We start from the raw sequence: 12,333 nt of genomic DNA, 5'->3' as shown, positions 1-12,333 counted from the left end.
TTCTTGAATTAACTGATTCACTAAAATGAATTGGCCTTCCCATTAGTACATGGGCCTTGATTACTGCATTTACAAACTGTATAAACAAGTTACTCTACAAACTGTAAATTTTTGTGCACAGAATAATGTGACATACAACTGTTGTAGTCACCAGTGGTTTTTATCTTGCTACATTACTATATTTTGTAAAATATAACCTTGTTAAAAGACAATATTCAGTCAATCAGGTAATATTTGAGTATTTTCGAGTGTTGCCAATGGAAAAGTGGCTAAATTTCTGTTTTAAAATTTGAAGTCTGATTATGATAGTGATTGTGAAGTATATGCTACTTTAGTGAACATCTCATTTGTGGTCATATATATATATATGGTTCCTGATATCCCCACTAATCACTATAAAAATAGTCAAAAATACCACTGTAACTTTACAGCTTTCCTTTATTACTCAACCACAGTACATCACATCTTCCAGCTAAAAAAAGAAAGCATTACCCAACACACACAAAGCATCTTACATCATAGGGGGACACACCATCACCTCTTTATACAGACGTGTACCTGGAAATATACAGGAATTTTCTTGCAAATCTCAATACAGATATGTGACTTAGTGTGACTAGAAATACAGCAAATTAGCTTTATATCGCTATACAAAATTGTGAGACAGCATAGAGTATTCTAGAGTTCTCAGATAAGGTTGTGCTGCATCACTGAAAGTGTAAACCCTTCAAATGATCATCATGTGGAGTTTTGTGAGAGTCTGACAAATTCATCCAGCTCTCACAGTCAAACGTTTGACATTATTGCTAGGTTGTTCAGAAATGTGAATACTAACCCTTTTCATTAGAGCTCTAAAACGCAAGTGAAAAAAAAACATCCTAACATCCTTTTTTTATATATATATATTAGGCTAACTATTTAATCTCGTAGTCATATAATATACACTGAAATTTGCACGCTATAATTAGTCCGTTTTCTTTTCATATCTTATCTATTACATGCATGCTGAAAGTGGCACACTACCTGCTTTAACACAAAGTTTGCTATGCTCACTATGACAAAAATGCAATCTATGCTTCCTATGATGTTGTTTTACTGGCAGCATTTGAGGACAAATATGCAGTGTGTTGTCAGCCAAACGAAAGAAAAAAAAATTGCAATGTTCCTGAGTACACACTGCTTTGTTTTACAAGAGTTGGGGTTTTAAAAATGTCAAAGTTTTAAAAACCGTCCTTTGAACTACAGACGTCAAGATAAAAAACTACTGACCTTAAGGGATGCATAGCAAACTACATGTTAAAGAGGTTGCAATGTCATTTTAAAGCAATTGTTCACCCAAAAAATAAAAACTCTCCCTCATGGTGTTAAAAAAAAACACTTCTTGAGACGTCTTGCGTTGAAGAATTTCTGAGCTGCTTTTTGATAAAGTGAAAGCATATAGTGACCAGATGCTCTGAAGACCCTAAAATTGATTGGCCCTCACAATTTAAAGCGACAGTCCACCCAAAAATGAAAATTCTGTCATTTACTTACCCATATATCATTCCAAAATTGTATGACTTTCTTTCTTCTGGAACATAAAAAGATATTTTGAAGAATGTTGATGACCAAACCATTTTGGTTCCCACTGACTTCCATTTTTTGGACACAAAATACAATGGATGCCAATGGGAACCAAAACTGAATGGCTACCAGCATACAGGCTTGGAACAACATGACAATTTTCATTTTTGGCTGGACTAAATGGTTATTCACTAATTCACGGAAGAAATTACGTCATACAGTTTTTCATTTTTGGATGAACTATCACTCCAAGTCCAAAAAAATAAAACAATCTACATGTCCAGGCCACAAAGACACACCTATCCCTTTAAAAATGGCTCTTAAACAGTGAAAGGTTTGTTCATATTATAGCAAAGACTTGTCAACCTTATAAAAATAGATCTGGAAGTTCATGTTGAATATCCATTGACCACATAAGAGCATGTCTAGTACGGCGAGGCTGTTTGCGAGAGAGCCGACTGCTATAAATAGCCCAATATACAAACTGCGATTGAAAATAGCAAAAATGGCGGTAATGTGATTTGATGACCTGGCATGCGGTAATATTAAAAAACCCATCACGGTTCTTCCTCTCGCAGACATAAACACAGACAAGAGGTCAGGAGTGGATGGAGGTCACGAACCCGTTCTGAGACGGCTCAGAAAACTGTCAATCACAGTCAAACGTCAGTCTGGGGTCGAGTTCATTTACGCATCATTACATCGACGTGCACGAGCTATAAGAGAACTGAATGCGGGAAGAACGTGTGATGTTCCGGGTGTAGCGTGAGATTTCCTGTCATTCAGGTCAGGTGCTCACAGTGGGCAAACTCACGTCTATTAACCTTGGCCACAATTCAGCGTGTAGGGGCAAAGTGGGGAAAAAGGATCACAAACCTAAATATTTACAAATACAGCCCCCATTTTAGGGTCTGGAAATGCCAGCTACTTCATTGTGATTCAATACATCGATGCATCACAATATCATATCAACTGGACCAGGGAAGAGTTTTAATCTCTCCTGCATGTTTTACGTCACTTTTGTCTTATAGAAGCAGCTCTGGTTTTAGAGTTTTTGCTTATTTAGACAGTCTATTTCTTCTTAATCAGATAAGCACAATTAATGAACACATGAATAATAGTGTTACAAGGATTAACGCAATATGGTGAGAAAAAAAAAAGTGATACACAACTGTTCAAAAGTTTGGGGTTGGTAAGATTTTTTTTCTTTTACTCTATAAAGGTAAAATACTATAAAACAGTAATGTTGTAAAATATTATTGCAATTTAACTGTTCTATTTTAAAATGGAATTTATTCCTGTGATGCCAAAGCTGATTTTCAATCCAAGTCTTCAGTCTTAGATGAAAACATTCTAAAATGATTTCTTGTTCAAGAAACATTTTTTTAAAATGATCAGTGTTAAAGACATTGTGGAATCTTTGTGGTTTTTCAGGATTCTTTGATGAATAGAATGTTCAAAAGAACAGCATATATTTAAAATTGGAACATTATGACTTTACTGTTACTTTTGATCAAATTAAGGTGCCCCTACTGACTAAAAATATTCATTTTAAAATTAAAATCATACTGATCCCAAACTTTGGAACAGCAGTGTGTGTTTCCATATATCCATATTGTATCAGCACAGCTCTTCCCAGATCCTCAAAAACAGTGTTTGGGTCCCAAACTCCTTTTTTTAAATGACAGGGAAGCAAATGGAAATATGCTAAAAGAAAAATAAAGAATCTGGAGACACAAAACATATAGAGACCTACACTACATGTCAAAAGTTTGGAAACTACTACTACAGTTGGACACAAAAGTTTACATACACCTTGCAGAATCTGCAAAATGTTCATTATTTTTCCAAAATAAGAAGGATCATACAAAATGTATGTTATTTTTCATTTAGTACTGACCTGAATATGATATTTTACATAAAAGACAATACATGCTCACTGATGCTTCAGAAGGAAACACAATGCATTAAGAGCTCGGGGGTGAAAACTTTTGAAGAGAATGAAGATGTGTATATTTTTCTAATTTTACCTAAATATCTTTTTTTTCCCCATTTAAATTCATCTTTTTTTCAACCCCTGATTTTAAATTCAAAAAGTTTTCACCCCCTCCCCCCTTTTAATGCATTGTTTCCCTTTCTGAAGCAGCAAAGAGCATGTGAATCTTCTGTAATAGTTGCATACGAGTCCCTCAATTGACCTCAGTGTGAAAAGATGGATCTTAAAACCATACAGTCATTGTTGGAAAGGGTTCAAATACACAAAAATGCTGAAAAACCACAGAATTTGTGGGACTTGAAGGATCTTTCTAAGAACAGCAGGCAGTTTAACTGTTCAGGACTTTCAAGGGACTCATGAACAATCACAGCTGTGGATCATTCAGATAACAACAAAGTATTAAGAATCAAGTGTATGCAAACTTTTCGCAGATTTTGCAAGGTGTATGTAAACTTTTGACTTATCTTTTATCATTACTATTTTCTATTTCACAATAATAGTGAAGTCATGAAAAGTAAGTATCGACCGAAAAAATAAAAGTTAATTCAAAACAGTCTCACATTTGAGCTTTGTCTAGATTCCAGCTCTGGACATTCAACTTCATGAGCAGCATCCTGGGAAGGTTTTTGAACAGTATCGAAGTTTGCTGGTTGCTTCACTATCTGGCCTGACACATCCATTAAAAAGAGAAAATTCATGAAGATTTTAATTTATAAGTAGGCACAATGCATATTTGGCTACAAATCAAAAGGTTTTTAAGATTATGAAAAACAAACTCTGTGTGTCCAAACTTTTGACTGATAGTGTATCTCGAGATGCCTGATGAAGTTGATCTGAAAAGGTGGTTTCAATCAAAACACATTCACACACACAGCGGATGGTCTAAAAAAGGTTTAACACACACACACACACACACACAGACACACACATAATCTGTCCAGCAGAGAGTTCCTGTCTGAAATTGATGATGCTGTATTTCAAAACACACCGGTCTTATGCTTATCCATGAGAGCTAACAAAAGAGAAAGTACATAAACACCAACGAGATAAGAGCTTCATAAAGAGATATTAGACATTAGTCCTGTTCAAATGACATTTCATTTGTCCTGGTCACAAAAATCACAAGCCAAATCAACTTTGAGCGAGTGCCTCAGATGAACTGAGGTCCTGAGACCGACGCTCACACATTCAGATCTTTCCGGTGTGAAGTCGAGGGGTCTTCTCAGTAGAAAACTCAGCTCCAGGCTGATAGAAACATTAGAGTTGAAAATGTATAGAAGAACAAACCCTCCAGAACCGAATTCTGTATGTTTGTTCTGAACATACGTCGACCATTTATTGACGCGAGCGTAATGAAGGGTGCGTTTACTGCGCAGCCACTTCCTGGCTGATGAATCGGCGCAGGCGTTCCAGGTACTGGCTGTAGAGCTCGATGTCGTTGTGCCCGGCTCCTTCCACCCACAACGGCTCCACGGCCTTCGGGCAGCGCTCAAACAGGGCCAGACCGTGAGAGAAATCAATCACTTCATCCTCCGTCCCGTGGATGATCAGCACCGGAGACGTGATTTTAGACACCTTCTCAATGCTAAGAGAGAATAAGACAACAACGAGCCGTTAAAGAAACAGTCTACAAAATTCTGCCACTATTTACTTTCTCTAATGTTGTTTAAAATCAGTATGATTTTGTTTTCTTCTGTGGATGTTGAAAGGACATTTGCAAGAACATACTTGTCTTTTTCCCCTCAAGGCAATTGTACTTAGGGAATTGGTGCTTTTAGCATTCAAAAAGGTCAGAAAATAACCATAAAAGTAGTTTATATCAGTCTAAGCACTGTATTCTAAAAATCATACAGTAGCTTTGGGTTATGAACAGATCAGAAGATTCATCAAAATTAGCTTTTTTTTTTTTTTTACACTCTTTTGCTCTTTTAAGACTTTTATTTTATTAAAAATTGAGTAAAAACATTAATATTATGAAACTTTTAAAAAACTGTTATGTGATCCTTCAGAAATAATTTTAATATGCTGATATTATGCTCAAGAAACATTTCTTATTTTCAATGTTAAAAAAAAAAAAGTTGCATTGCTTAATATTTTTATGAAAACTGCAACAAATATTTCTCAAGATTCTTTGGAAGTTCAAAATAACAGTATTTTTGTAACAATATATAGATTTTTTCCTGTCTATTTAATCAATTTAATGCATAGTTTCAGTCTGAATATCAATTTCTAAAAGTCTTACTGACTGCAAACAGAATTAAAAAAAAAAAAAAAAAAAAAAAAAAAAAAAAAATACATGGGTGTGAATTAATGATGACAATCATAATTTTTTGGTGAACTATCCCTTTGATTAGTGAAGAAGTTATAAAATATTTTTATTTAGCAGACCAGTGTAAATAAAACTGGAAGATTCCACAACTGAACTATTCTGCTGTCTAAAATTTGGTTAAAATTCTTCAGTGGTCATGTAAAACAACTTTTCACCTTGTCAAAGGTTCACAGCTCGGTTCACAGTGAGCCATTTCGGTGCTTGTCTCTTTAAATGATAATGAGCTACTGCTCGCTCCACCCCCGCTTCAGTTTTTTGTATATTCTGTGCAGTATGATGTCATACTGCTCGAAAATCAAAACGGCTTGATAATTGACCGTTCGCAAAAGTTTGACTGACAGGTGGTTTGACCAATCATAACGCTGAATTGGCCATTCTGTCCTGTTCTGGCCATTTTTTTTTAGTGTAAAGACGATGATCAGTTTACTTGTCAATTGATCTAATAAGGCAATCCAGAGATCTGTCACAACACATTAAAGAGCCACAAAATGGTATTTATTGTTTGAATTTCTTAAAAAAAAAAATGACAACATTTCAAAGCGGAGACCTTGTATTTTTTCTGTATGAGACCATCATATGTAGCGTGAGAGCAGCATTGCTTGTCGGACATAGCAATAGTGCTATGTGGGCGGGTTTTTGCGAAGGGTCAATTGAGACGGTATAGGTTTTTTGGGCATTAAAAAAAAGGAGTAAATGAATTTTCTATCATTGTAGGCTGGTTGTGTCCACACACTGCTAAGACACATTTATATGCAAACACCATGTATAAGTGAATTTTGCATCCAATGTCCCCTTTAAATCTCAATGGATGAGCCATATTTGAAGACTTTGTAAAATGAATAATATAAGCATACCCACAACCGCACATCAATTGAGTTCCATATTAATGCATGACCTTGAGTGGCCAACTGGTTTAATGTATTCTAATATTCTAAAGTGCAGTGCTAAGCACATCTTTGTCATGCAAAGTAAAAGGTTTTCAATGTTCACTGACTTTGGGAAGGCATCAAAGCAGTACGTCTTCTTGGTGTCAGGGAACGCCACCCTCATCCCTGAGGTGAGGGGCGAGTGAAGTACCACAGCAGCACACTCATAGCGGGACGCCAGATCCACGGTGGGCACGGTACCAATGCTCTGCCCATACAGGATTATATTCTCAGGGCTGATGCCATACCTGAGACGACACAGAAGTGATTCCACACGTGAAATAAACACCAAACACACCTGAATTGCAAGCTTTCTGGTCCTAGGATTCCGACAAACCTTGAGCGCAAAGCGTGCCAGGCAGCGTCTATGTCTGCATACAGATTCTTCTCTGAGGGTTTCCCTGTACTGACCCCATAACCAGAATAATCATAAGAGAAGATGTTGCAGTTGATACGAGTGCCAAGGCCAATGTAGAAGCTGCTCATCTGACCGAGATCCACAGCGTTACCGTGTGAGAAGAGTACGGTGTACCTGTAGTGCACAAAATAGAGACAGATTTTTTTCCAGGGAAACTGTACTCACAGGGTCACAAGAAGGTCACAAAATAACCATAAAAGTAGTTTAAATCAGCCTAAGGACTATATTTTGAAAGAAGTAGGCCTCTTTATGGGCCTTGAACGTGGTATTTGCATCGTTGCCAATGCAGGGTCAGAAAGCTCTCAGATTTTCTCAAAAATATCTTCTGCTCTGAAGATGAACAAAGGTCTTACGGTTTGGAACGAAATGAGGGTGAGGAATTAATGACAGAATTTTCATTTTTGGGCAAACTATCCCTTTAAAACTTCATCTTTATCATTATAGTTCCTGGTATGAATTGGCCTTTAAAGGGATAGTTCAACCAAAAATGAAATTCTGTCTTTAATTATTCACCCTCATGTCGTTCTAAACCTGTAAGACCTTCGTTCATCTTTGGAACACAAAGTAAGATATTTTTGATATACATTATATTTTGATATAGATAATTATTGGATATATATATATATATATATATATATATTTATATATATTTGATATTAATCCAAGAGCTCTCTGACCCTCCATAGACAGCAAACGCCCTACCATGTTCAAGGTCCAGAATAGCACCATAAACTAGAGATGCACCAATTGCAATTTTCTTGGCCAATTCCGATTTATTTTGTAAGTGTGCCCTACCGATTCCAATTTTCTTTCTAAGAACTATAATTGACAGCATATACAAAAAAATTAATTAAAAAAAAAATGTATTAAACATTACAATTCCCCCAATCTGGACTAAGTTACAGATATTCTCTGTAAATGCATTTACACTGCAACATTTCAAATGCATAAATAATAAGATTAAGATTTTAAATTTTTTGTTTTAAACATGCAGATGTTGGGAAAAATGCAATGATACTTTCAAATATGAAACCAAACCACCAGTAGGCATTGGCAAATGACGGAGTCATTTAGTCATTCATTCAACCTATTTGTGATACATTTAGAAACATGGCAACTGACTGTCTTTTATGAATTTCTGAATCATTGACTCACTTGATTCATTCAAAAATGTGGATTCATTCAGTACTGAAACACTGCTGTATTGCTTGTAGACACACTACTGTTCTGCTGTGGCTTTGATCAGTCAATATTATGTCTAAAATGTAAGTCACTTAATTTTAAAGTCTTGTTTATTTGATCACTATTGTATAAAACCAGTGTCACATTGCAATTGTGTTGATATTTGGGGATATGCAAAGTTGCATACCTAAATCATATATTATAAATATCTTTTTTTCTGCTGCACTATGCATCTGTGACTTTCTATGAGTGCTGTTACTCTCATTTGTTTTGATTTCTGCACGAGTCCCTCTCACATACGCAAGCCTCATCTGGCACAGCACAAATACATCAGTCACCGTAAGTGTGACGTCAAAACGGCTGATGATTTGAAAAAACGGCTAATTCCAGTCCCTGGCCGGTTCATCCGTAATTTTATGAAGCTACAAGAATGCTTTTTGTGCTCAAAAAAATTAAAACAACAACTTTGTTCAACAATGCATCTCCATGTCACCCTGTCGTCATTTTGGATAGAGCACCACGATGTATGCATGTGCTTTGATCTGCCCTTCTGGACCTTGAACGTGGTAGAACCCTTGCTGTCTATTGAGGATCAGAAAGCTCTCGGATTTCATCAAAAATATCTTAATTTGTGTTCTTAAGATGAATAAAGGTCTTACAGGTTTGAGAAAACATTAGTGTGAGTAATTAATGACAATTTCATTTTTGGATGAACTAACCATTTAAAGGCCTGGGTGAGAAGACTACCGTTAAAGAAGGCTTTTTACATTAACATCTTAAGCTGATCCTTCCTCACCTTGCGGATGGGGCACAGCGGATGTACATGCATCCCACTCTATTGCCACGGCTGGAGTGAGTGAGGAAGACCTCGGTTCCGTCCAGCTCCCTCTGGGAATACTGGAACTCCGCTCGCTCAGAGAGATGCAGCTTCCATCGACCTTCTCCACTCCTGTCACCAAAACCACCACCACCACCACCACCACCTCCTCCTCCTCCTCCTCCTCCTCCTCCTCCTCCTCCTACTCCTCCACCACCACCACCACCACCACCTCCTCCAGCACCACCTCCAGCACCACCTCCACCCAAGCGAGAGCGCAAACCTGAGGCTCCAAGGTTAGAGGTCACAGGTGAGGTGGACTCCAGGTCTGGTAGAAGAGCGTATGTGGGTTCCGGGGGCAGGAAGGCCAGCTTCGCTGCAATCCGGCTCGGACAGGGCGGGCAACAGAACAGGCCGCACAACTCGCTGATGGATAAGCCGTTCATTTTCTTCTGCTGGAAATTAGAGATCCTGTGAAAGATTGCATGGGTTTAATTATCATATTTCAACATCATTCACATAAGCCAATGCCAACAAAGCAATCCAGCCAAGTGAGAATGTCATTTAATGTTAAGGAGGGTTGACATTTAGATTAAAGGGAAATGTTGATTTGGTCATTGCAAGACAGTGCGATTAACCTTTAGAGACATTTTAACGGGGCACAGAAATTAAAGCTGCATGCGGGTCCATCACTACAGCAAGGATGATGTCTGGAGAGCTGCCCATATAATCACAAAACTTAATTACAGATCAGATTTCAACATTTAACTTAATCACATATTAATTTAGAAAAAAATGATCTATGCATACAGCAGCTGACTTAATATTAAGAAAATAGGGAATGTGCTTCTTCTGTAAAAGCTTGCCTGAAGTGATATTAATTACTACATTTTCTTGTGTGTGTGTGTGTGTGTATAGAAAATAGAAAAAACACTTTAATTTTAACCTAGAAAAGAACATTTAAGAAATTATGTCAACAAACACAAAAAAGTAAAAAATGTAAAATTTATGTATTTTAACTTATCTCTTTTAACTTTCGATTTAATGTAATTATTCAGAAGTACATATGTATTCAGATATCTTAACATTTTAATTTAATTTAAAAAAATCCAATAGTGATCTCAGACTGACCTTTGGACCGCAATGCATGAAGGCAAAAATATAATTTACATGGAAATATGAAATAAAAAAAATAAAATAAAATGAGAAATATAAAATATATTTAAATGATAGATAGATAGATAGATAGATAGATAGATAGATAGATAGCATTAGCAGCGCTGCATGGTACAATTTACAGTACAATAAATATTAAATAATACAAATACGAAACATACACAACACCATTTACACATCATACGAATAGGCATCCATTGCACAAGTGTATTTAAAACTGCACATCAAATGTATCCAAATGATGCAGAAAAATGCACTATTTTACTCTTGACATTATCATAAATAACGTATTTCTAAAGAATAATCCAGCTAATATGTATGAATATCTAATCAGTTAGCACTAGCTGGATTTCTGGCCAAATAATCAAAGACATCACTTACCAAAAAGGGTATAGTAATACAAAATGGGCTTTGACTACCTACAGATACATTAAATGCTAACAGTTTGATCCGTATTGATTGAAAACAGGCAGTAGGATGACAAACATCTTGCTGATTGTGGCAGGAATCAGCCCGGCATTAGCACCCAACACTGATGTTTTCATCTGTCGAGCAAAAAAACGAAGGCAGCGCCGGATGTGCCGCATTTCACAATAAAAGCCCTTTAACCGGAAAAGTTTACTACGCAAAACAGAGTTCACTTCAAAGATAATCACATTTAAAAAAATACTAAATAGCCTACGTATAAATATAACAAATAATAAAACTAATTTAATATTGTTATTAAATATGTATTAAACATTTGTTTTATTGGCTTTGCACTGATGGTTATGATCTTGTAATCACAAATAAAATAGTTTATTCAAAGTTTTTATTTTTGAAGATCATTCAAGGACAAAAAAAATAATTCAAAATCATTCTGTGACGTGTGAGAAGAAAATGAACAAACAATAGTTCACTAAACATTTTATTTATGATGAAAATAAAACAATACAAAAAAAAAGTTGGGCCTCTTTTATAGGCCTTTCTCATTTCAAATAACTACCTTATCTAGTATATGTCTTTACTGTTACTGATACTACATTATACATAAATTTATGACCAGATATGAAATAGAATCAAAGTGGCTTTACTCTAAATTTTATTTCCAAGATAGAACTGAACTGTTTGTTTTTAAGCCCTACATTTGTTAAAATACTAATATAAGATTTTTAATCACAATATCACAACATATGTCAATATTAATGTGAGATCATTTCTGTCTAAGACTATAGCACATACTTACATTTTAATAGGACCTATAAAATTCAATGCAACTTCAGATGTGGCAGAAATAAATATCTATTCACATCCGGATATGACAGAGTTTGATTTAATTTAGTTTAATTGAGACGTGCAAATAATGGGGCTTTTCCTATACTGTGCACTCATATTTATGAGTAGCAATTTTTATAATGTGACAAATTTAGTGTATTTAGATGCATTTCTGTAATGTGACCTAGGAGTGGTTTATTGTGGTAATAACTACTAAAAATTCCCATAAATGTTGTTGGTTGAGCCTTAATAAGGTTGATTCAGGACCCGCAGAGTCCTTGAAATTGCATTTTATCAGCATTGCGCCCTTGAGTTAAACACTACCAGCAACAAGTGTGTTGATGTAGATAAGCAATATCACACCAATAAGAGTGGTGGGTTTTTTTTTCTTAATATTAGAGCACTCGCAAACAAAATATTGATACAGTTTATATTACGTAATTATGATACAATATTTGCTTTTGCTCTATTTCGCCAAAGAAAATAAATCCAATCCAATGCACAGCACTGTTAATCAGTAATACAGTGGTGTTTAGTTACTGAATGAACTTGCGTTCTGAATGAATCGAGTGAGTCAATGATTAATAATCAATGACACAGTGACCCATTTATGAGCTGTATGAATGAATCAGTTGAATGATTTAATGATTACCTACTCTTTATAAGACTACA

General features: G+C 35.7%; 1 protein-coding gene across 1 annotated transcript; it reads right to left on the bottom strand.

Moving 5' to 3' along the window:
- Window positions 1-4,599: 4,599 nt before the first annotated feature.
- Window positions 4,600-10,976, bottom strand: abhd17aa (abhydrolase domain containing 17A, depalmitoylase a). Its single transcript, XM_051122251.1, has 5 exons — window positions 10,789-10,976; window positions 9,211-9,702; window positions 7,152-7,346; window positions 6,883-7,062; window positions 4,600-5,144 (listed from the first exon to the last, which is right to left on the bottom strand). Exons 2-5 carry the CDS (start codon window positions 9,675-9,677, stop codon window positions 4,925-4,927), a joined length of 1,062 nt encoding a protein of 353 aa, XP_050978208.1. The 5' UTR covers window positions 9,678-9,702; window positions 10,789-10,976; the 3' UTR covers window positions 4,600-4,924.
- Window positions 10,977-12,333: the final 1,357 nt, after the last annotated feature.

This window comes from Labeo rohita, chromosome 2 (genome assembly GCF_022985175.1).
Source record: "Labeo rohita strain BAU-BD-2019 chromosome 2, IGBB_LRoh.1.0, whole genome shotgun sequence".
Classification (NCBI taxonomy): domain Eukaryota; kingdom Metazoa; phylum Chordata; class Actinopteri; order Cypriniformes; family Cyprinidae; genus Labeo; species Labeo rohita.
Note: the sequence above shows the minus strand (reverse complement) of the source record. Positions and strands in the feature narration are given on the sequence as shown.

What these genes read in the sequence shown, in the direction of transcription:
- abhd17aa (XM_051122251.1), bottom strand. Translation starts at nt 9,677, where the DNA reads ATGAACGGCTTATCCATCAGCGAGTTGTGCGGCCTGTTCTGTTGCCCG. An exon ending in CGCTGTGCCCCATCCGCAAG is followed by an intron (nt 7,347 to 9,210) that starts GTGAGGAAGGAT and finishes TGTGCACTACAG; the next exon opens with GTACACCGTACTCTTCTCAC. An exon ending in TGCTTTGATGCCTTCCCAAA is followed by an intron (nt 5,145 to 6,882) that starts GTCAGTGAACAT and finishes ATTCTCTCTTAG; the next exon opens with CATTGAGAAGGTGTCTAAAA.